Source organism: Stegodyphus dumicola, chromosome 3, assembly GCF_044657685.1.
Source record: "Stegodyphus dumicola isolate Sdum_Otavi_A_Nest chromosome 3, ASM4465768v1".
NCBI lineage: Eukaryota > Metazoa > Arthropoda > Arachnida > Araneae > Eresidae > Stegodyphus > Stegodyphus dumicola.
The window spans coordinates 67650007-67675552 of record NC_140770.1 but is presented as its reverse complement, the minus strand read 5'-3'; the positions used below and the strand labels follow the sequence as shown (position 1 = coordinate 67675552).

The 25546-nt window shown below is 32.1% G+C and overlaps 1 protein-coding gene across 2 annotated transcripts in view; it reads right to left on the bottom strand.

The window, feature by feature from the left end:
• Positions 1-25546, bottom strand: part of LOC118198214 (transcription factor 12-like) — a 154467-nt gene that overhangs the window by 5188 nt on the left and 123733 nt on the right. For both annotated transcript variants that reach the window (XM_085812975.1, XM_035369837.2), the window contains 6 exons: positions 25322-25537; positions 20942-21023; positions 20655-20841; positions 14447-14533; positions 9246-9391; positions 1564-1709 (listed from right to left, as the gene is read on the bottom strand). In XM_085812975.1, coding sequence (XP_085669101.1) covers positions 1564-1709; positions 9246-9391; positions 14447-14533; positions 20655-20841; positions 20942-21023; positions 25322-25537 — 864 coding nt within the window. The remainder of the gene's footprint in view (positions 1-1563; positions 1710-9245; positions 9392-14446; positions 14534-20654; positions 20842-20941; positions 21024-25321; positions 25538-25546) is intronic.

Genomic DNA, 25546 nt, shown 5'->3' with positions numbered 1-25546 from the left:
CACCAATTCTTGTAATGGAAAAGTTGTTATACACAATAATCATTACAATCAGTTGCATTGGCACTATTAATCTTTCAAAAAGAGAAGAGTATCTTATTCTTTAAAAAATATGAGACATGAGTTCTCTTCTAGTAAGATTGCTAAGCACGAAAATATAATGCTTATGTCTTATGAAGAAGAAAAAATAAGAATGTCCTACTCAAGAGCACCATGCACCCAACATTGCAAATCACATCTGACGAAAAAAAGGCATCGGAAGTTGTGAATTTTTACAATTCGACCAAATGTGGACTTCATGTTTTGGATCAGATAACCAGAAAATATTCAGTGCAGTTCTCATCCAGACATTGGCCAGTTCCAAGTTTTTTGTAATGTTCTTGTTTTGGTCATGATAAATGCATGGATAATTTACAAGGAAACAACTTAATATAAGAATATTACCGGTCATGATTTTATTTTAAGTACGGGTGAGGAGCTTTGAAAGATGTACATTTCATCCAAAATTCACAACTTCCTGTATCTGACAATATGCAAGTACTAATATGTGTAATCTTCAACACATTTATTTCACTCCTGAAAATTTTATGAGTTAATTTATTAAATGATAAGAAGCTTAAAATTACCTAGAGTGATTTCCCCCCTTCTTTTAGCTCTCTGTTATATTAAATTATCCTTGAATTAATATATTTACTTAATTTTGCTCTTTGTTACAATTAAATTATCTTTTCGTTGCATCTATTTACTCAATTTACTTATTAAACAAGCCAAATGTATCGTTGTAAGCATTAACTTTACGTAACATTAGCAAAATGTGAGCGTTTTCTTCTATTCGGAGCAAGCGGTCAAAATGACCGCTGATAATACTTACAGGCATACGGAAAACGCCATAATGCTAGTGTTAATTAGTGTTACATTTTGTCATTAATAAATCCTGTTGTGTTGTTTGGAAGAACATTCTTACGCAATTGGTCACACTGAATCATCAGATGGAATAATATTCAAGTATTCAGCATCATATTATGAAAAATAAAACTCCAGTATTCAGTGGTTTTAACCATCAAACCCCACATAGCCTTGTGCTATCATCATGGGTTTAAGTACTTAAATTGAAGGATGCATAAGCTGCAATGAAATACAACTCTACTTAAACTTGACAAGAAAAATACTGAGTAATCAAGTCACATATGTTTGCAGGATTAGTTTGAATAATAAGTGAAATACAGTCAATGCTATACATCTAATGTAAAAGCCTCTTAAACTTTCAATATGCAAGAATTACCTTGGCAGAGTTACTAAAGCAACGAAAGTGAAATATGTATATAACTTGATAAAAGACAAAAATGGCAAGTATGACTTAATTACTAACAAATTTATGTCATGGATTTTTCAACTAAATTTTTAGTCACATCACCTGAAAACCTTTCTGCCTTAAACAAAAAATAAAGCAAATGAACATTTTTCAAGTCACTGGAGGTAAATGGAAAACTCAAAATTACAACAAAACTCTGTGCTACTGTCTGGTAATCATTATGAGTGTGCATAAAGAACTTAAAATTTTATTACTGGTTGTGCTGGATGGTGAGCCATCATCTGTGGGAAAGGATCTAGTAGATGAGTCATTCCTGCAGGACCATGAGCCTTTGGCATTTCCTCATTCTTTTCATCTTCCCTTCTTTTAAGGCAGGCAACTTTTGGATTTAAATTTCTCTCTGGATTGAAAATCACATATAGTATATAAATATTAAATAATTTTTTTATTGCTATCAGTAATACTTTTTTTTTCTTAAACTCTTAATTAAATGCTATCTGATGACATACATACATTTCAATTTTTACAGTAAATGAAAATGATTTAAAAATTTCCAGGAAAACATCAGTTACAAACATGAGTCATGTTTTTATGAATGGATGCCAGAATTAATTTCTATAACTTAGTAGAAAAAATCTTTTAAAGAACAATACAGTACAAAGTCAAAATCTGGTCATCCGATATCTGGAACGTTCTAAAATCAGAGCCTCTGGACACACAGCAACCCTTTTTCCTTTTCTATGCTTTACTCGCGTGGATTTGATTATTCCACGATAAAGGACGTGGAGAGTTCTAACTCTTAATTTAACTTCAGTAATAAATAAAATACTCCCATATTTAAAAACAATCAACTACTACCATAAATTTCTATGATAATTAATTTGGCTCTATGGCGAGCTTTTTACTTAGCATACATCTCAAACCAAAACATCATTGATTTTACTCCTACTGAGTAAATTATATCCCTGACCCTATATTACTGCTTTGTGGTGAAGAAAGCAATAATATCCCCATATTTTTGTTCCCCCCCATATGACTATCATTACACAGCAGCTTCAAAAATGTGTGGTAGAGCATTGTTGAAAAACATTCTCTTTTTTAATTAGTAATTGAATGCCAAAGAGACCTTTAATGTTGACATTATACTTGGCAATGATTACAGACCTCAACTAACTATGCTAATGAGTGCGTTGATGAGAAGAAATTTCTTTCTATACATGGAAAACAGAGTAATGTAATTTGTAAATGATACTCATAAGATCAAAGAATTACATTTAGAACTTTAGAGAATAACTGATTTGTTAGTCAGAGAAGCCCAGGACCAGCACCAGAGTTGGTGTGGCCTCAGCTGGTGACAGAAGTTTTAGAATTTTGAAAGCTCTGAGCAACAAAATTAAGAGATAGCAAAATCCTTATTAAGAACCCGCAGAGATAACACTGAGCTGCAAAATGTCTAACATTGGCCCTGGATAAGCCTTAAGTATATGTGGGAATTAGTTAATTCGAGACTCGGATAAGTGTGTGGAAACTAGACGAAAGTATAATAAATAGTTAAACTAATAAAATCAGGCTTAATTTTGGCAGCATGCAATAAAATCAAGAAAAATTTAGTGAAATCACCTCCAACAATGTATACTGGAAGTTAGTTAAGTTGGATTGTACAGAAATGTCCAACACTACGGCTCTCACACTATTACACTATGCGACAGGGAAAACAAGTGAAATAGACACAAGGGGGCATGAGCTACTCAGAATGCATACATGGCGCTGGTCGCAAGCTGAGCGGTATAAACCAGCATCCGTCCCTTTCGCCGTCCTCATCGAGAGCGTAGAAAGTAATGCTGTTATCACATCTATACACGCGCGCGCTTACCCGGGACAATTCCGAGAAACGAGATTCTAGTAGCACGGCTTTAAGCGGCAGGCTTCCGAGAAATGTTTCGTCTAGCTAGGAGGAATGTGTCCCGGCTACGAGCAACATTTTAAAACTTTTCCCAAAATGTTCCGGCCAGACGTGTTCCTCGAACGTTCAACCAATCAGACGAAAGGGCAGCTTCTGAAGGATCACGGGTAACTTTCAATATGGCGATGGCTCTCACTGTGAAGTGATGGACGGTGGAAATAGAGGCCGATTTAATTATTGCTGTTTTGTTGTAATACAACTGCCTGAGTCATTTTTTAAATGTGTATATATTCATTAAATATATAATCGTGGAAATTTCAGAGTTGACAGTATTTTACGACGTTCTTGCAGTTCGGATTTGTTTACAAATTGTTCGTAGCCAAAAGTTCGCCAAATTTGTCGTATTTCGTGCTGATCGTGTATTATAACACTGTTATATAATAGAATTTTATTTCTTAAATTTAAGTTGAATAATTTTTTAAAATCCGTTTGTATATGCGCGGCTTTCTCCTAATTACTTATCTTTTAAATTGTTAACTGCATAATCAGTGACACATTTTAAACAGCATAAAAGATGCATAAAAAAGAAAAGCATAGCTTATGTAATAATCAGAATACTCATTAAATTTGTCTATTATTTTCATGTTATTAATGAAATACTTTTTGGATTATAAATACATTAGAAACTATACTTTTATTGTAAATGCTACATATTTTTGGATTTATTATTATGCATGATGAAAAACATTTGTATATACATTCATTAATATAAATCTTATTCACTACATTAATACTAATAAATATATATTAATAACTTCTAAAACATCGCATCTCTCTATCTGTATGTAAATATATGACTTATTAGATGTGTATATATAGATGTATGTATGAATACAAAAATGAACATTGCCAAGACGTTTATTTGAAGTTACTTTTAATTCAGATAACGATTATGTAATTGGCAGCAACTATAGTTATCAGTTCTTTGCAAATTATTATGGGTATGTAATAATCAGTTGAAAAATAATTGATGAGTATTTGAGTACTAAAGAGTGTACACATTTTGTTATTGGGTTAATTCATAATTATATCATACGTATGATCTACGTAATAAAAACATGACTATTAAATAATAAGAAATGTAACAGCTGTGCATTTATAACATTTGATTACTTAAAACAGCGCACAACTGATTATCACCTTCATGTCTGTTTACATAATGAATTGCACTTTCCAATTAAGTGCACGGGCCTACCAGTGGCCGAAGCGTCGTTGAACACTGGTAGTTCTGTCTCAGGTTAGAATGCCGCGAACGGGCTGGCTACATGACGTTTCCTTGGTTTGCCCCATTTGTAACTGGTATACGAGCCAGTTTTAAAAAATCTTCTACAAAGGGATCCCTCCTGTTGTTATCCCTCGAGGCTTTGCGGTAATCACATAAAACCAACTGAGCCCACCAGCGGCAGAGCGGTAAAGTGGCTGAACACTGGTAGTTCGGTCCGAGGTTCGAATCCCGCGAACGGGCTGGCTGCATGGACGCTTTCGTGGTTTTCCCCATGTGTAACGTGTATACGAGCCAGTTTCCCTTAGAAAGTCCTCCCTGAAGGCATCCCTTCCCTTAGGCAGATAGCCCTAGTGTGCTTTGCTGTAATCTCAATAAACCAAACCATAAAACAAATTCATGATGTGAACACCTAATTTCTAGAGTTGGTATAATTAATGTGTTTTAGGTATATTACCGAGTGTTCTATGGGACAGTAAACAACTCGCACATGTTTGATTGCTCATGTATTCATATGCTTTATTTGATCTTCATTTTGCTGAATAGTATCTGCTGGCTGTGAGGAGGTAAATATCAGCTATATAGATTTTTGTCATGTGAATGGACAGAACAGTAATTATGAGCCATAAAGTTAGTCAGAAAATGCTTTCACCAGGTCACAAATCTTCCAGTGAGCCATCAAATTTTCATTGAAATGCAGACAACAGAAAATACACATAAGCGATGTGTGATAAATAGACTTATCCAGCACATGTTTTTAAACTATTCTTAGGCGTATACAGAATTTGGCTATTACTGATGTAATTGATTTCTATAAACAGAAGTGTGTTTATCTGTTACATGAAGTGCTAGAGTGGAGATCAAAGTGATTAACTTGATAGCAATCACCTTTCTATTATCTTCCATTACTAACAATAAAGTTTAAAACGAAAAGCGTGTGAGCGATACAAAACAACACGAAGAAGCGAATGTCACTTGAAAGGAAACGTCACTTTCGCCAATCTGAGCGATAACTGATTCTTGTTTGGCTTTCAGCCTGTTTGCCAAGTGAAGATGGTAACCCTATTTCGCCAAAGGCCGTTTCTCAGAACTGTTGCTACAAGCGTGGCAACAAACAGCTAATGTGATAACGGCTTAATGATGGAAGGTGAGTATAACGATCAGCAGTTGGACAGCATGGTTCCTATGGAAGAAAGGGATACAGGGTAGTGAGATCCATAGTTGCATGGTGTCGGTGAGAGGGAAAACAAAGCACCCTCAAGGCATACCATATCCCGTTGCTTGGCCAAGTTCAGCAGTGGAGTGGAGACAACAGCCAAAGGTGTCAGCACGGAAGACCAGCAATATCGCATACAGCAGTGAATGTGGCTGCCATGTTGGATTAGATCATGGCAAACAGGTGCATAACATTAGAAAAGATGAAGGAACATTGCAAGTGATTTGGAGAGAATAAATGTGCATGCAAAGTGGGTGGATCTCAGACCTAGAACCAAGACCTCACACTACGCCTTGCTTGACAAGATGAAGGACACAGTCAGGGGCCAACATGTTGAATCTTCTTCCAAACTGCATGCAATTGTCCATAGGTAGTGCACCAACAGCCCCACAGACTTGTTTACCATAGCCCTTCGGGAAGCCAGATGACAGAAGTGTAATGACATGGACAGGGATTATTTCTAATTGTTTTTTTTTTTTTTTTTTTTTTTTTTTTTTGTTAATAAACTGTATACCGCTCTGTGGCAGCATTTGTGTCATTCATTTCTGTACGACCTTAATATATTTTATGGTGATAGCTGCGAATTTGAAGATTTTCAGATATCACCAACAAAAGAAAAATTTTCCAATTAATGGAATTTATGAAGATATGTGGAGAAATGGTAATAAATGAAGATGATATAACAGAAGGTTTTCATTGTGACTACAATGGTCTAATCATCAATCAACTAAGGGATAGAAAAATCTATACAATGGTTTTAAATCCAGAAAATCTAGCTCATGATAGTGAAGAAAATGACAGAAAGCTTGATGAGAATAACAAAATGTCGATTAACTATTTAGTAGGAATTCTCAACATGGCAAATATTAAAGTGAAAGTATTATCACAAAAAGCAAAACAGCTTACATTGAAACAAATGTTTAATAAAGTCAAGAAATAAACATTGGATTTTTTTTGGTTGTAAATTTTGATTGCCTTAAAGTGATGAATGCTTCATTATTTATTATTTTTAATTTTATAATTTCTACATGTCATCTAACAAGATTTAAATTGAAAAATCTAAATTATAGAATTGTGAATAGAAATTACAGAATTGAATAGAAGTTTTGACGATCTCGACTTTGTACTGTTATTTCACTATTTCAAAAATACTTTTCTTCTATATTTTTAATCACATTTCATTCTCACATCATGCAATACCTGTCTGAGATAAATATTACTACTTATCTATTTACAAACTGTCCTCATTCATTCACACTTAATCAACAGTTTATAAGACACCCAAGACTGAATTTTATACTTATATAAATTGAAGTTTATCTTTAAGATACTGAATAGTAAAAAAATAAAATGAAAAGATTCCTACTACAACACTCTTCTGTAATTATCATTATAAACAGTTAAAACAGACAATAATCACCAATTTCTGAAAACCCAGTGAAATACTATATTTACTTGAATATAAGACATTCTATTTTTGCTCTAAAATTTGCAAAAATAGAATGGGGGGGGCAGAATGAGGAAAAGGAGTTTAATTATCATACTATATAAACTACATGCATATTACTTAACTACCTCTAATTATAATAGCCATGTCTATCTGAGTGATTTCAGTTTAGGCCTGTATCTATTTCAGCTGTCAATAATATGTTCGAAATCAAACAGGTAACAATGTACATATAACAGTGTCCTTAAATCAAAGCTAACAGTGTTCTTTTCCAGAGTCTGAAGGAGGAGGGGGGGGGGAAGAATACCTCTTTCTCAGAATTACCACAAGGCATTTGTTTCTTAAAATTTATCCTTGAATGAAGAAGGGTCATTACAAAAGCACATGGCTTAGAAAGGTTATACTTAATAAGAAAATGATTTGCTCTTATGTTACATATAGTAACAGCAATCAAAATTTGAATGCATGCAACATTATTTTGTGAACTTGTAGTTTCCAGTATTCACTAATACTAATCTCCTTGGATTCTAACGCTGATAGATGCAGTTTACATTTGGATTCTAATATGAAACATGACTTTCAAAGTATCATTTCATAAAGTGCGACTTCATCATCATTAAGTTCATCAACTGTGCAAGCCTAATCTGAGCACTACAAATTCTATATGCCATACACAATGAGAATACATAAGGATGAAATTTTAATGCCTAATCATAATTGAAAAGAATTAAACTATTTACCGAATGCATGGGAATAATGACCACTGTATTTAACACTGATATAAAATTTATTTGAGTACATACTATGAAGTTTCTTGCTATAAGAATACTCAGGGACATAATTATTTTTATTATACAAGATAATAAAATCAAATTCCGATGTTAATTAAATATATAAAATAACAAATCATAAATAATATCTATGATGATGTTAGTTATTAAAATATTTTACATCAGTAAAAATTTTCATTGGATTTTATATGATTAATTTGATAAATGATGTAACTAATCAAATTCCCAACTAAATACTTTCTCCACTGCAACCCAAGCCCTTATGCTGTTAATTTCTATTTAATACACTAACCCTAGATATTTTTCAGAAAACTTGGGCACTTTTGAGATATGATTTTGAAACAATTTAGACTAGCATGCCACACTACTGACTTACTGTTAATTTCAGTGAATACGTGTTTTTTAATTAAAGAAAATGAATAAATATTTAATTAAAAAAACTCATATTAACTAAAATTAACACTGAATCAGTAGTGAAAAAAATTTATTTTTGACCTATTAGCTATTAAAAAAGGTGTTTCTTTTAATTAAAAATAAAAATTTATTAGCAGCATTTTTATAAATTTACTGGGTGAGTTTTTATTTTAACAGTAAAGTATAATCAAGGTGGTGCATAATTTACAAGATTACAAACACAATAAATAAATAAATAAATTTAAAAAAAAAAAAAAAAAAACACCCAGCATTTTTTTAAAAACAAGGTTCATATAATTTTAACATAATTAATTAAGTTTTTAAGTACATCAATATACACTTGAATTAAATTTCAAGCACCCCCCCAAAAAGTTTTTTTACACAAATAAATCTGAATTTTAGTCTGCGATAAACAAAGGCATCCACAGTACACAGAATAATAAATAACCATGTGATTTCTTTATTAAACCAAAATTAATGCACCTCAGGAAAATAAGATAATTTAAAGATAAGTAGATGAGTGCATGAAATCATAATCTTAATAAAATGCATAGCATCAAATAAAAATGTTTTAATATGCCAGGCAATGGTAATCCTGAACAGCTGTCTTTCTAACATAATTAAAATCAAAGTCCTTTATAACAAATATAATTATTAAAGTATTAAGTAGTTTAGAAAATCTAAGATCATACTAAAGATTGCACCACTAGATAAATAAAAAATAAACATGACTAAATTATACCCTCTTCCAAAAAATATCAGTTCAAATTTTATAACAAAAATGTTTAACTGCAGTAATTTGAAGTACTTTACTTATTACATATAAAATAAATGTATAATTATGGAAATGTAACCATTACATATAGCATATCCAGAATTATACCTCTGACTTGATTTTCTAAAGAAGAAATAACTTCAACCGCTTGGTACAGAATGTTGAGTTTTGTCATAGCTCTGTCTGATTTCAAATGCAACATACACATCCGTCCAAGCTCTTTAAACGCTTCGTTTATGTCTCTCACTCGTATTCTAAAATACATAGGCAGAGAAAAACAAAAGTTTTATACTGGTAATTAACATCAAAACTCCCACATTAAATTAAAAATATACTAATACTAAATCCCAGCAAAATTACTAAGACTAAAATTGTTTGCTTTCAGCCATCATTAGGCAAAACAAACTATTGCAATTTATTGCTATTATTAAACCTTAGTTACCTTGCTTTTTTTTCAAATTTATTGCTACAGTAAATTTTTTTTTCAGCCATCATCAGGCAGATAGATTACTACCTTTGCAAATTTATTATTACAGTAAATTTTTAATAGATTATTTATATAAGGTTTAACAACAAATATTTTTTGAATAGTTAAAAAAAAAGTTTAGATTTACAAATAGCTGTAAATACATAGCTAGAAAAAGATACAGCATAAATATAAAAATTGAATAATCTGTAAAATATATGATATAAATAATTTAAGCTTCTACAATAGGATGGTAAATAATGCATGCATATATATAAACGTGTATATGGTTATATATACTGAGAAAATAAGGTTAATTATTATTATTAAGGTTACTTAAATAATAATCTTTTATTTTCAATTTAACAGTTCATAAAAAAATTTTTTTTTATGATAAAATTCTGAGTTATCCACTAACAACTGTTTTACGGAATGCAAAATTGCAAAATGTGAAAACAAAACACTGAATCAATATTTACATTTCGCTCATTTAGTTTCTTTCATGTAAGGAAGATTTATTTTTTAAATGATAAAAAATTATAGAAAAAATATAATTTTTAATAATGAATTAACCTTTACATAGTTATTAATGGTGAAAAGTTATGTTACTAACATTTTGATTATTTGTACATTCAACAGAAAAATAATACAGTCAAATACCGAAAATCCGCCGACCTGAAATCTGCGTTACCTCTCAGAATATAAACATTCAGTTTATAGGTTCCGGAACCCGCAACACTGAGTATGAAATATTGAAGAAAAAAATACGTAACAAATAATGACGTCATAATTACCAAATAATAACGGGTCAAAACAATTATTGATATAAAAACGTTAGAAAAATAAGATAGTTTTTTACCTCTAATCTGCAGAGGTAAAAAAGCAGATGATTCACTCAACTCTGTTCACGTTCACGATTGACGTTGTTGTATTTTCTGAGCTTTGTTATTTCATTTCACGAGATTGTTTAGTGTTGCCGTTTTTTTATCTGGATATTTTGTGGCTAAATGAAGAATATTTTTAATTTCAGCCCTTTTTAATACAATGACAGATAAGAAACGCACTCGTGATTTTACTGCTTGCAACGCCGAAAAACGTAAACTCGTTCGTTACATTCACAGTAACGCAAAAAGTGCAAATTCTGCAAAAGATGGAAGCAGGTGCTACTCCTTGATTTATAGCAGAATGGTATGGAATTGCGACACGATTGTGTATGATATACGAAAGAATAAAGAAAAGCTGTTGAAATTTTACAGCAACAATGATTCTAACACCGGAAATCTTTGCATGCGGCGAAATCAGCAAACCTCGATGCTGTGTACATATAATACAATGAATAATATAATCAATTTATATATGTAATAATAATTTAATTTAATGTATCTAATACGCATCATTCATTTTGCACTTTTAGTCCGAATATTATGCTTCATCTTTTCTGTCCTGAAATCCACAAAATCCTAAAATCCGCACAACCTCTGGTCCCAGAACCTTTGCGGATTTCTGGAATTCTAAAGTAGTTCAATCAGTTTTCCTACAAATGCTAAAAACACTGCCAGAATTTGCTTTCATTGAGAAAGAAACTTCGTAACTTTGTTCATAGCAATTACCTCGTAGGCCTGCTTTCACCAACAAAAGGTTTTCTAATGTATCATTACTAATATTGGATCTAAATTTAGTCCTTGTTGTCATAACACACAAAATCCTCTTGCACTCTGTATTACTATATGAATTGTTAGGACGGCCAATATTATTCTAGACAGTTCAAATCATTTTAAAATTCCATTGGCACGTTTCAGTTTTCCAATTAAACTCCATTGGGTGTCAATCCTTGCTGGTTTAATAACTTTATTCCAGTTTTCTAATTGTAAACTACAATTGGAATTGAGCAATTCATTATCTTTCTAAACTAAATGGAATAAAACTGAAAATCTATACAAAAAATTTATAATGTAAGAAGATGCATTTGCTATAGAGCAGACACATCTGCAACTTTAGCATGTAAAATCACTTACTCAGTGGAAGTAGCTTTTAATATGGAAACAAAACTTATTTTTGTCTTTCCCTAAAATTTCTTCTACTGCTTTAGCACAGTACTTGCAACCCCTATAAAATCTTGATCTTTTTTCTTATTTTCTAGTTTACCATAAATCGCAATATATTTAGAATTAACATCCTTTCTTTTGCCTTAAATATATTAATTAATCACAATATATTTAAGGCAAAAGAAAGGTTGATTTTATAATCTTTGATTGCAAACATAAATTAATGGAATTCTATACTGTAGAGTTGTGTTAAGAACATTGAATGGTAGCAAAATGAAGCGCACAAAAAAGCAAAAAGCTTTCTTCACAAGATAAACTTGCAGTAATCTGAAAATGTTTCCCCTGTCCAGGAATTAAAATTTTTTATTTTTTTTTTATTTTGAGAGAACTTATCAGCTTAATGCTTATATTTTGCAGTATTATTTTCAGAACTACCAATTAAATTGCTCACAGATGCAGAAATTACTTTTTCTGATACCTACTTTTAACAGTGGAAGTAGTAGTTTCACCTCCATTTACTTTATTCCATTTAGGTATATTATAACTTTCAGTACAACCATTTATCTTAACTCCAGACTCATTTACTTCCTTCTTAAAAAATGTAAGAAGTGGGTTCCATTGGTCGAGTAATCTTGCTGAGTATTTCTCTAAAGATAATTAGCACGTACATACATGTTTCAAAAATTTTCTTATTTCAATATTATGCAGCTGTTGGAGCTGTTTCATTTTTTCCCTTCTTTTCAGAATTCTTTTCACGATAATAATACATAACAACAATGTGTCCATCCCCACTACTGGTAGAGAAGCTGCATCTTTTTCAACTGCTCAACTTAAGAGGTTACAAGTGCACCTCATAATTTAGGAATTTGAATTTTTAGTTCAAAGAGGCAATTTGCCCAGAAGGACTATTGATTTCATTCTGGCATTTTGCGTCGATTCACAACAAGCGTTGTTCCACTTTTCAAACTGTTGCCACTAAATATTATCGCCCTTTATTATTTTTAAAGAAATTAAATAATGAAGAATCTGCATGAATGTAGGCATGTTTCTCACACTGTGATAAAACAACGGTACCTACAGCCATCAAAATTTGAGTAACGTAATCTTCCACAGAATATGGGCATGTGGAAGCCCTAATTTGAATCTGAAATTTGTTTTATTATCGATTTCATATTTCATAACACTTCAACAAATTTTTGATTAACAAACTAAATGATTTCAAAGCAGGCAATGGCAACACTGTACGGAGGGCGAACATTTTTATCTCCAGCATGCGAGACTGTATAAGATATGCTCATTTAAAAATTTTGCAATATTGCTGTTGAACTGTTTATGGTGTCAGTGCGAAGAACATGATACTGAATAAATAAAGGCAACACACAAAATGTTAAAAAAAATGCCCCTTTGGATGTAATTATTAAAATCTGAAAATTTTCAGATTTTTAGTCTAAAGGAGCAATTTGCCCAGAAGCACTATTAATTAAATAAAAAATTTTTTAAGAAAGCAGGATCACCAGTCTTCAAGCCTTCCATTACTGGAGCATTATTGGCACCTAGTGCTAAGCAATTAACACGATAAATTGAATTTTCTTTAAAAGTTTTAATAACTAGCTGTGCTATATTAAAACCTGTTGAATCTCCTTCTAAAGTGGGGACAGGAAGTAAACTACACTCAATTTCTGAAGACTCTGGAACTAGAGACAACAATTGGATACTGTTTCGCATCAGTATTATTGCTTCCATCCGCAAAGAGGTGGAATGGAGCTGTTTTAATGCAATCAATAACAGAAGAGTTATTACTCATACACATTTCTTTAACAAATGCAGCTGTTTTTGTTCTTGCATTTGAGTATTTCTTATTGATTTCACCATTAGGAAATTTTTTTCTAAATAAACCTACAGCATGATCTGATGCATTTAGCTGCTGGTCCTCCAGTAAGGAAGCAGAGAACAGGCATATTTATCAATAACTTTTTGGTCTTTTGTTTCCACAGAAAAATTTAATTTTCCCTTTTTTTTTACAAAAAAAGCTCACGTTGTCCTATTGTTTTTGTGTATGTCTATGTTTAAGAACTTTAGCCCTTCCACTGTGTGAAATTGAAAAAAATTGCAAAGATAAATGGTACCCATCGCAAATGTTCACTTACTTGGTGAAATCATCTGTATACAATTTTTGAAAAGTACATGAGCCTCTTATCTTTTTTTTTTGGCAGACATAACAAAGATTGCAATTTTTTAAACTATTTCTTGAAAGCATGCAAAACTCAATGTGCTCAGTCAAAGTACACATGTTCTTTAGCTCAGCAGCAAGACAAATGAAATAACAACCCCAATCTTGCGTTGCGCTCACTGGCTAATACATGCCAGATGACCCCAAGCAGTACTTGATGCTCATTGGAAAACCAGAACACGACATTTTCAGACACATATACTCTCACACAAAAAGCAGAAAGAAGCATTGATTGTCTCATTGATAAAATCGGTTATCTTTTACACACAATGGGAGGAAAAAAAAAAAAAAAAAAAAAAGGCGCTTTCAGACGCCAAAAAATAACTTTTTAGGGTTTAAATAATGCAGTATTAAGCCAAGCTACATAAAAATTATGAGAAATTTTAAATAATTTAATAAAGAGAAAGTCAGAGGAAATATGTTGTAAATCAAGTTGACAGGAGTAGGGCCTCAAATCGAGAGAGTTGGCAACTCTGGTAATGGTAACACAAAGGGATACAGATAATGTACATCTAACAGCAACCTTCAGCTTTAGTGTTTATAAAGCCTGTTAAAAAAATTTAAATACCTTTCTCTGGCATTATTGGCTTGCCTCCTTTCTTTATCTTTTTCAGCTTTAACTTCTGGAGGTTCATCATCATCATCATCTACAGATCTGGAACGAAAAGTATACTGCTTATGTCTGATAGATACTTATCTATACATCAAACAATGAATAATGACAGTTGACTAAGTCATACAAATAAATAAAATAAAAAAGGGTCTCTCATCATTCTAATATTTATACATGAAAATGATGGATACGTCTAAGATTATAAATTACAAGATCAAATCCTCTTCATATGTTTCAAAAATACCCAAGTGTGCTCAGATTAAAAAATAACATAAAAGTTTAAAAAATTATTGTTCACAACTTATATTTTGGTATTCATATTAAAATTCTGATGCAAAAGCCAGAGATCTTAACATAAAAATTGAGAAATGGTACCAGCAACATGTACATGGAGAAAGGTTAAAATACAATTGCAGATATGCTTTACATTGTAAAGAGATAATTTGATAAACCACATATATTTCCCCTCAACTTCACTAGATAGTACTTTTCCAAAAGACATAACATAATACACTTACAACATCTTCCCAATACCTTCTCTCAAGAGGCTCAAATGCAGACTCTTCCTCCAAGCCTGTATCAAGCACGGGAAATTCCCAGCGTATTACAGACGATTCCTCAGACGGGACGTCAACTGTTCTTGCGGTTTTCACGGGGAAGACGCGGACGCACTTCATTACCTGCTCTCCTGCCCTCTGACAGAGCACCTTCGACAGCAGTTCTTTCCTTCCGACTACATCACATATCCTGTGAACAGACTGTTCACGGACTATTACTGCAACAAGGGCATCTTTGAGATAATGAAGCAAGTGAATGAAAATAATTATATCCAGGAAACTACAGATTAATGTAAAATGTAGAAAGGCGGCCTAACCGTGAGATTGCTAGCATTGACTAGGATGACTTCCTAACCCTGTAGTGTCATTAATTTAGTTTGCCGGAACAGGTTAAGTAAAGTGACCATATAACATAATACAGGCATTTCAACATTTGCGTCATGCATAAGGAAGTAGCTGCAATCCTTGCCGGTATACTATTTCTTTATTTTTGTTCATAAACATTATTTAAAGTCAATGCAAATAAACTGACATCAAAAGTATGCCTGTTTCTTCAAAGACTACAATAGTACCTCTTAGATTTTTTAAACATATTTAAACATAGATGGAGCAAGAGGCATTAACAAACCAAGAGAAAGAATGTAATGTGCTCAAATGAAAGCTTAGTTCAGAAAGGTTTAATTTCAGTCTGAAATTGTCCCTCTGTCTTAAAACGTCTGGCTGGCTCCAGGTGGGGCTGTGACAGAGAAACATTGATGACTACTTACAAATTATATGTTCAACCAATTATTAGTTATTGTAGATTGATCCTCATCACAGCTCCAGAGAATTAGGTCCAGATCCTCTTAAGTCTTCCAGAACCAAGCACTATGCATAATTACTGGGGCAGTGAGATCTACTCCTATTCTTGCAATGCAGCTTTTAACCAATCTGGAACTGGTTCATGATTTTACAAAAAGGAAAGCGATCATATTAATACCAGAAGCTGATGCATTTACCTGACCCCCCTTTTTGGAGGAACTATAATAACAGAATTTCTAGAAATCTTTGGCTAAAAACTCAAATTGGCTTTAACCAGGCTGCTCAGAGAGAATGTGATGCTTTGGAATTTGAGCCGAGATTATCTAATTTTACCTCCTCTCCAATGTCCCTTGGGCTTTTTGAATTTGAATATAAATCTTGATCTTAGTCAAAGAGTTGTTAAAAATGAAATGAGAGATTCTAATGCAATGGAAACTATTAGGATTTGCTATCCTCAAAATGAGTGGTTGCATGGCTATACTGACGGCTCTATGTTAGAGAAAGCACAGTGCTGGAGCAGGTATTCATAGTGAACTTTTTAGTTTCTACTAACCATTGACATACCATAACCATACTATGACATACCATGACCAACTACTACCATAACCATCCTCTAACTACTGCCTTTGATAGGCAAATTGAAACCATTGTTGTGGCGCTATTTAACAACTGTCGATTCATAGGCACTCTTGTAAAGGCATTCATATTGTCAGATTCCAAAAGTGCACTTCAAGCCTTTCTGAATAATCAAAATAGTTCTCTAAGAATCTTAGACTACATAAAGGCAAAAGCACACAGAATTCTTTCCAATGAATTCCGGCCCACTGTGGAATTATGGGAATGAAAAAGCTGATACATTGGCTACTGACCGCTTTCTTTCCATATGACTAAATTGTTTGTTAACCGTCAGGTCTTAAGAAAATTCCTAAGCAGGATATGACTCAACATGCTACAGATAGGAGATGAAGGATTCTGGGGCAAGAGATAACTTTCATTTCCAGTTTTCCAAGAAAGACGGTAGTAGCTTTATTTAGACATCTGACTGGTCATGACTGTTTGCGAGACCACCTCTACAGAACTGGAGTGGTGGATTCCCTAAACTGTGTTTGTGTGACTCCAATTAGCCTATGAATTTTGAACATTTAAATAACTGTATTGCACTTTCTCTGTATATGGACATAGTTAAAAAGTACTGGAGAGCGCGCAAACTAATGGCTTAAGCGCTAACATTTTAATTACATGCAGTTACATTTTTCAAGAGAGAAAGGAGAAATAAATTAAATAGAGTGTTAAGGGATTACAACAAATTAAAGTTAGAATTTTTATTTTAAATTTTCTATCTGACACTGACACACACACACATGCATGCACGCACAGGATTCCAGAAGCTAAGCACACAATGCAAATTAAAAATTTTCAAAAGTGCAATTGAATTTGAGTGACTGAAAAATCACTTTGGATGCAGATGGCAGAATACAAATACCCTATGTTACAGTGAATAATAATTGGCTGCCTGAACATACTACTTCGGCAGTCATTGAAGATGCCAGCATTCTGAAGGGTTTGAGGAGGTTTATTTAAATGTTAATTGTTTATAATTTTCTTAGGATCATTTTTGATTTTGTTTGTGTTACCATGGTTGAAAGAAGATGAATGACGGATAGTGAGCATTGGCATGCTATTGATGCACTGAAATAGGACAATCAATCAGAAATTTCTCAAGTGTGCAAACAATTCCAAACAAGTTGAACAATCTTCTGAAGACCCCTCTCCAGTAGACCAAAGGTTCAACCCCTTTGTAAAGGCATTTCTTGCATGGAGTGGCTGCTGTATTCACCCAACCTTAATTCCACTGAGAATCTTTGGATTGCCCTGTGGGATGTTTTCTCAGAACATTTACCCCCTGCTGCCAATTTTAGGCAGTTGGTAACTACCCTAATGGAGGAATGTCCATTACCAGCATATGCAATAGTTGATCACCTCAATGAAAACAGAGGCAATAGCTGTAAAATTTCTATGAAGATGCAGGGTGGTCATATACCTTTTTATGTAAGTTTTGTTTCTTTTTAGTTCTAAACATCAATTTGTTAATGAACCAAATACGATGTAACCATATAATTTATGAAAATTAAATATTGCTTTTAACTTTGTACATAAATGGTTGTTTTCTTTCACACATATGCATATTTTTTACCTGCATATATGCAATGTAATGTTAATTAAATATTTATTTTTCCACTTTTGTTAATTGTACCACTTTTTTCTTAACTTTTTGAAGCCAGTGTAAGTACATATAATGAAACAGTATACAGTGAACAAATAATACAGCCAATGTGCTTTTATTTCAAAACTTTTAAGAACCAGTAATAATAAAATAATACAGTGTTTTTCAACAGAGAAATAAGCAGAATTATAATATTATTTTAAATTTTTCTCAAAAATATATATCTTTTCTAGCTAAAAAAAAAAAAAAAAAGTTCATGTAAATTTCTGGAAATGGATGCTCACTTTTCTGACCTTTGCTTGCTTAGATATATATCATAAAAAGCTATAATCAAAAATAAAGATCATGACTTCAAGTACAAATTAGCTCTGGAATTTGCTGGCAACAACATCATAGCATACAGATGTGTATGCTCTCATTTCTTTCCCTTACTTCTTCCCCCTCTCCCTCCACTTTCATTGAATAATTCAGAGATTAGATTGGTTAACTGTACAAGGCTGCAAAAAACTCACAGCATCATTGTCAGCTGTGCAACAAAGTGTGAAAAAGTTTGCCCAAGCTGAAGAATTATTTAACATACTGTATTCCACTCATTTGTCAAATGGCCACGGTGTCAACAAAAACAAAAAAGTGCAAGGAAAGGGATTGTTGTAAAACCAATTATTTCACCACACGTCAGTAGCAAATGCCAGGTGGATCTCATCAATTACCAATCTCAACCGGATGGAAAGTTTAAGTATCTTCTTGTATACTAAGAACAACAAAATTTCTTATGTTGAAGTTGCTCACATAAAAGTGGGCAGATGAAGTAGCCCATAACTTGCTTGATATTTTTCTCCTTTTTTGTGTCCCAAGTATTTTGCATTCTGATAATGGACACAAATTGTAGTTAAATCTTAAAATGTGCGCCTCGGTTAAGGCCAGAAATCAACATGGTTAATGGTAAATTTAGACACATCCAAAGTCAAGGAAGTGTTGAAAGAGCAAATTAAGACATTGAAAACATTGTCACTATTTGAATGGCTGATAACCAAACTAACAAGTGGAGTAAAGGCGCAAGACTTGCACGATCCCTTAAGAATCATGCTAATCATTCTGCAATTAAAAGAAGTCCATATGAAGCCATTTTTGGTTATCATGCAAAAGTAGGATTGTCTTCTATTATACCACACATCTGATAAATACTGAAGAAAACGCTAAAAAATTACGAGATTCACAACAGACTGTAATTATGAGAACACGATCGACTCTTATTCTACAGAACATTCTGTTATTCCATTTCTACAGAATCACCTATAGAAATGCAAGAATTTATTGTCAGTAATCTTAAACTGCCATCTACACCACTGACTGAGGATACAGTTATGAAGAATATTCAGTTACCAAGGAATCATCTCTGCATGTTGAAGAAGCCAACACTGACTTACCCTCAACTTCAGCAGAATCAACTTACAGAGTACCATAAGTTTCGCACAGAGCCTGTAAAGAGGACTGTACAAGACACAGTCTGCATTGTTTACTCAAAAGCAGCATCAGGTGCTCACAAGTGTAAACCATGTGACATGTTTGTTTATGTAATTTGTGGTGAAGCAGATCCTAAAGAGGTATGGTAAGAATGTATTGTGCCACATTTGTAAAAAGAATATATGGATATGAAAATACAATGTGATGAAACTAAGAAAGATTTTAAAAAGCAAGCAAAGAAAATGTTAGCAATTTCTAATGCAAAGCAACCAAATGTCGATAACACAGCAAAAATTGATGACCACGATTTTAGCTAACAGAGAATGGCTTTCATAAACTTGATACTAAAATGGATATTTTAAAACAACTGTATGCAAGATTTGAATTCTGCATTTGCAAAAAGTTCCCACTGTAGAAACATCTTTACGTCAAACATCAATTAAACAAACCCTTGGTACTGAGAAAATGTTACTGCAAATTTAAATGTACCACAAACAGGTATGCTTGTTGCCAAAAAAAAAAAAAAAAAAAAACACCAATTGCTATGTAATTAAAAGTGTCATTTACCTTTTGATTGCACTAAGCATATTTTATCGTACGTTTTACAGATTCATTTCCTTGACTGTAGTAATATTTTAAACCATTTGATTATTAGTATATAATATTTTTTTAATTACTTGATAATTGATTCTATTAACAAATTTGCCAACGGTCTGACTGTATTAACTCGATTCTTTAGATATTGAAAAATAAATAAATAGAATTGTTAATTTAAGCGTACAGACATGTTGCTATTGTCCAGCAAAGATCTTATTTTCACTTTAATGAGTGCCTAATACATAATGTGCAGATTATCTGGGAAATTTGCAATTACCTAGCTAATTTGAGAATGAAACAATTTTTAGCACTTTAGCAGATCACCCAAGTTAATCTGCACATTACCTAGATAATCTGCCCTTCAGTGGTAACAATCGAATTGATCATTTCAAAGTAAAATTTGTACTCTTAATGAAGATATAAGTAAATAGTTTAACAATAAACATATATCAATTTAAATAAAATATGTGAAATTTCTTCAATGAATGCATTATGTGAATAAACTATTAACCAGACAGACCTGGACCGTGTTCTTTTCACACCCCTGGATGATACAGACTTCCTACTAGTCGTGCTATTAGAATTAGGTGTGCATATAGGAGTTGGTGCAATGACAGGAAGAGTTTCAACAGGAACCTGAAGGGCTGTCAAGTCTTTGGCATCAGATAAACCTTCAATTTTTAGATTTCCACAAGAATTTACTGCAGCTGAGGGAGGGGTGGAGAAAAAGAAAATTAACTTTCTATTTTTAACACCAATGATACAAATTAACAAATTCACACACTGACAAAAGATTTTTAAACTTACCAAAGGTTTGTGGCGTTGGCACTGTTTGACCTGGAGCTCCAATAACAGCTCTTCTGCTATCTGGAAGTCCATTTTGTTGTGGCTGTGAAAACAGGCAACAGAAACAATTACAATATTTTAAAAACCTTAAAATAAAAAATTATTACAGAACATAAAATGTCTCAACATATTTTAAAGTGACTTTAATATTTTTGAAATGATATATTTAAGTTAACAAAAAGCTAATTTTTCTGATTATACATTCAAATCAAATTATTTACCAATGAAATAAGAACCCACAGCCACTTTTTGCCAACATTTGAGGACTGCAGCCTTTCAGTAATGATTTTTTTTTTGCTCTAACTTTTATTACCCGAGAACTGCATTTAAATTGATATCAAGCAGAATGCTATTCTCTACAATTCATATCTGCCTTCACAGGAATCTGATTAAGTACAAAGACAATGATGACCAACTGTATCATACTGCTACATATACATTCATGTTGCTGACCCCAACATGCATTCCATTGCCCATTTATAGATACTAGTCTTGGGATCAAAGTTAAAATTTAAATAAAATAAGAGAAAAAAGAAAAGTTATCCTCCCTCTCCTTAAAAGAGATTGAATATTAAGCCAGAAAAGAAAAATAGAAATCCTGAACATCTTTCAGGATTGCCATATGCTCACAAGAATCAGAGCAAGTATTTTGGTGATATACATTGACAGATACAGGATAACCAACATTAATCTTTATTTTGCACTTTTTCTACTTAAAAATATATCACAATTTACTAACAGATAGCTAGTATTATTTTAAAATAAAAAATGTTTAAAATATGCTTTAGGGGAAGGGTATTATTTTAAAAGAGAAATCATTACTACTACCAAAATATAATTACTTTTTATCAGCAAGGTTATATTTCGAATATTACTGAAGTTTTATTTACTAAATCACAATCTTCAGAATATAATCGTGTATCTCAATGGAATGAAGTTATTACTTAACCATTATGTGAATTCCAAATGGTGTGTGTGAGGGGGGATAATATTTTTTCAAAATAGTATCAAGCATTTAAATATAAACTCAATTTCAGTAAATAATACACCTATCCTTCAATTTACATTGTACTCATTTTACATGGTTTAAAAATTAGCAGATTTCAAAAACTTGGTAAAAATGTATATTCGGCTGCATATACGCAAATACATATATATCTGAAGTCATTTTTGAATCTCATTCCTTTGGTAAAACTGGTGGCAGCATCAAGGATGAGGATTCCCCATGTTATCCCTGTTATCCCAAGGGGAATCCCTGTAGTATGTTTATGTATTTCACAACAGTAAAGCTATTTGGTTCATATGAACTAGTGCAGTATCAGTATTTTAGCAGCAAAGCTTACATTATTTTTATCTATGTTTCCTGGTTTAAGTTTTCAATATTTATATTTTTTGTGGCAATTTTATAATTTACGTAAAATTTCTAACGTTTTATAATGGCAAAAGATTTGGGAAAAAAAAATCAAATAAGTTATTTCTTTAGAAACAAAAATTAAAATATTAAATCATCTACATATTAGAGAAAGAGTAACAGATGTTGCTAAATTTTGCTCCATGAATGAAGCCACAATAAGGACAATTAGAAAAAATGAAGACTATTAGAAAAAGTGTAGCAGCTGGAACTTGCAGCAGTAAGAGCACAATTTCATATGTAAGAGACACTACAATGGAAAATATGGAAAAGGCAATAATAATATGGACAGAAGACCAAAATCAAAAATGGATTCCAACTGATACTGATGCCATTACAAATAAGGCTTTAAAGATTTATAAAGAACTTAAGAATCAGTCACCATCGACTTTGTCAGATGAAATAAAGGTATCTTTTTCCACAAGTCATCGTTGGTTTAAGAGATTTAAACAAAGACATTCTTTGCATAATCTAAGTTTGATAGGAGAAAGTGCATATGCTGATTTGGATGCAGCACAACAATATCTAGCAAATTTGCTGAAATCATTCCACCAACTCCTACACTTCTGATCAGATCTTCAGTGGTGATAAGTCTGGGTTGTTCTGGAAAAAATTGGCTGAAAGAATCTATTTAGTTAAAGGTTCTTTCAGGTATATCAAATCAGCTAGTGGTCATAAGGTAGTGATAAATCGTATAACAATTCTTTTCCGTTGCAACAATTCCATGTAACAATTTTTTTTCCGTTTCATCCTTCAGTCGATTACATAATGAAACCATTGGTTATTAACAAATCAAAAACACCACACTTATTTAAAGGAATAAACATAAATAACCTTTCTGTTTATTGGATGGCTAATAAGAAAGCATGGGTCATTGCCATAGCTTTCATCGAATGGTTTCATAACATGTTCGTCCCAGATGTAAAATATTATTTAAGTAAAAAGGGACTGCCTTTTATGTCTCTTCTATAAATTGATAATGCACCTGGTCATCCTCAAGATTTACAACACGGAAATGTAGAAGCTTTTTTTTTTTTTTTTTTTTTACCATAGAATATAACTTTCTTATTATAGCCGTTAGATTAAGGAATAATTTCGAATTTAAGGCATTGTATATCAAAGAAACCTTCAGGTATATTTTAGTACATATGGAGAATGATGAATCTCTTACTCTTATGGATGTTTGGAAGAAATTTACTACCTTAGATTGTGTTAAGCATGTTGGAATGTCATATACTCAGATTAAACAATCAATGCTCAATGCATGCTGGAAAGCAATATTGCCGGATGCTGCTAAAGATGAAAATGATAGATTACCATTAGGAGAATAAATATTCTCAGATCACTAAATTAGCCCAAACTATAGGAGGAGGTTTTCAGGATTTAGCTCAAGCAGATGTTGAAGAAATAATGACTAATGAAGAATTAAATGAGAATACATTAGTTTACATGATTCATGAAACAAATAAACATATGAGAACAATGATTCTGATGAAGAGCAAGTTGAACCAGCTGCACTCACAGTAAGAGTCATCAGCATAGGACTTGAATTGTGAAGAAAATTGGGTAATAATTTTTTACAGTAAGATATGAATATTGAACAAGCTCTCCGATTCCAGTGAGAGCTTAGTGCTTAAATCAATATGAGGGCGTTTACAAAGATTTAGAAAAAAAAAAAAAAAAAAAAGGCAATTGTTAATTACGAATTTCATTACATTCTTCCCCAATTCGTCAATCTTATCAAGAATGCTCAAGTGATGAAAGTGACATCATACTAATCAAGAAGAAAATACTAATAGTTCATGAAAGCGATGACAGTGATTAAATTTATAATTATTTATTTGAATGAATAGTCATATTTTCCTAATGTAAAATAAATATATACTTCTGTTACCTACATATATTTTGTTATTTTATGAACTTTATTTATTTTAAGATATCTTACTTTTGTTTTATATAAATAAATATCTAAATTGTGCTCATTTAGTGTGTTTTTCATTGCTATTTACAAGTATCTTACACGTAAACCAAGGGATAGGTGTAATTTAAATTTTCAATTTTTATTTCTGAATACATTATATTTTAAAGTAAGTTTTCAATCTTTTGTTAGAGCCATTATAAAATAAATAAATTATTGGATTTAATAAACTATTTAGAGGGTGCAAATAATCATCATAAAAGCCAGTCTTCAAAATCATTTTTATCTTAAGACGTTAACAAACTCTCTAGTATGCTAAGACCTTTTTACAAATATTTTGGAAAGACTAAACACAGCCTAATGTAATTTGTAAATTATTCTATTCTGCTGAAAAATCATCATGGAAGAAGCAATCTGAAAACATACGTATCTCATAGGAATACACATGCACCTGCTGCAGATGTGCTTCCCCCTACAAATTTTTAATTTGCGATGTGCATAAAGCATATAAAAGAATTTTTGAGTACTGATTACTTCAGTAAGAAGGAATTTGGATATGTAACAATTATGGTAGTTTTTTGTATCGGTTACTAGATTTCAGAAGGAACTTAGATGTGTAACAATTATGGTAAGTTTTTACCCATTGAAACGATCATATATATTAAAGCGCAGATAGAAGTTAAAACAATAATAATAAAAAAGGGAGGGGGAATGCTACCAAATACATTAAAGAATAATTGTGTAAAAAATTTGTTAGAAATAAATAATGAATAAGTCAATTCTAAAATTTTAAATTTAATGTTTTTCTGCAGATTTGAGCAATTTAAAAAAATACATTTTTCAGAAATCTCATGATAAAGAGCAGAAGACTAATACTAAGGCAAAAATTACATTTTCATTGATGATAACAGACAATTGGAAAAACAGATCTTGATCTAATTATGTAATTAAAAAGAACAATAAACACAAAACCACTTTTCTTTTAGTATAATAAGGAAGCAAATACACTTACAACCACTTGGGTGATTGGGACTATTCCGGGAAAAGTTTTTACAGCAGGTGGAGAATTTCCTTGTGTCATACTGGAATGTAAAGTATTCAAATTAGAAGTAGGTGAAGAACCTACAGGCACAGCCGGTTGCAGTGTTTGTATCAGGGATCCTTCAGCATGATTCCTTAACACATTTATAGCATCATCTAGCCTTTCTTCAATTATTCCCCCTGTATTCTGTTGGAG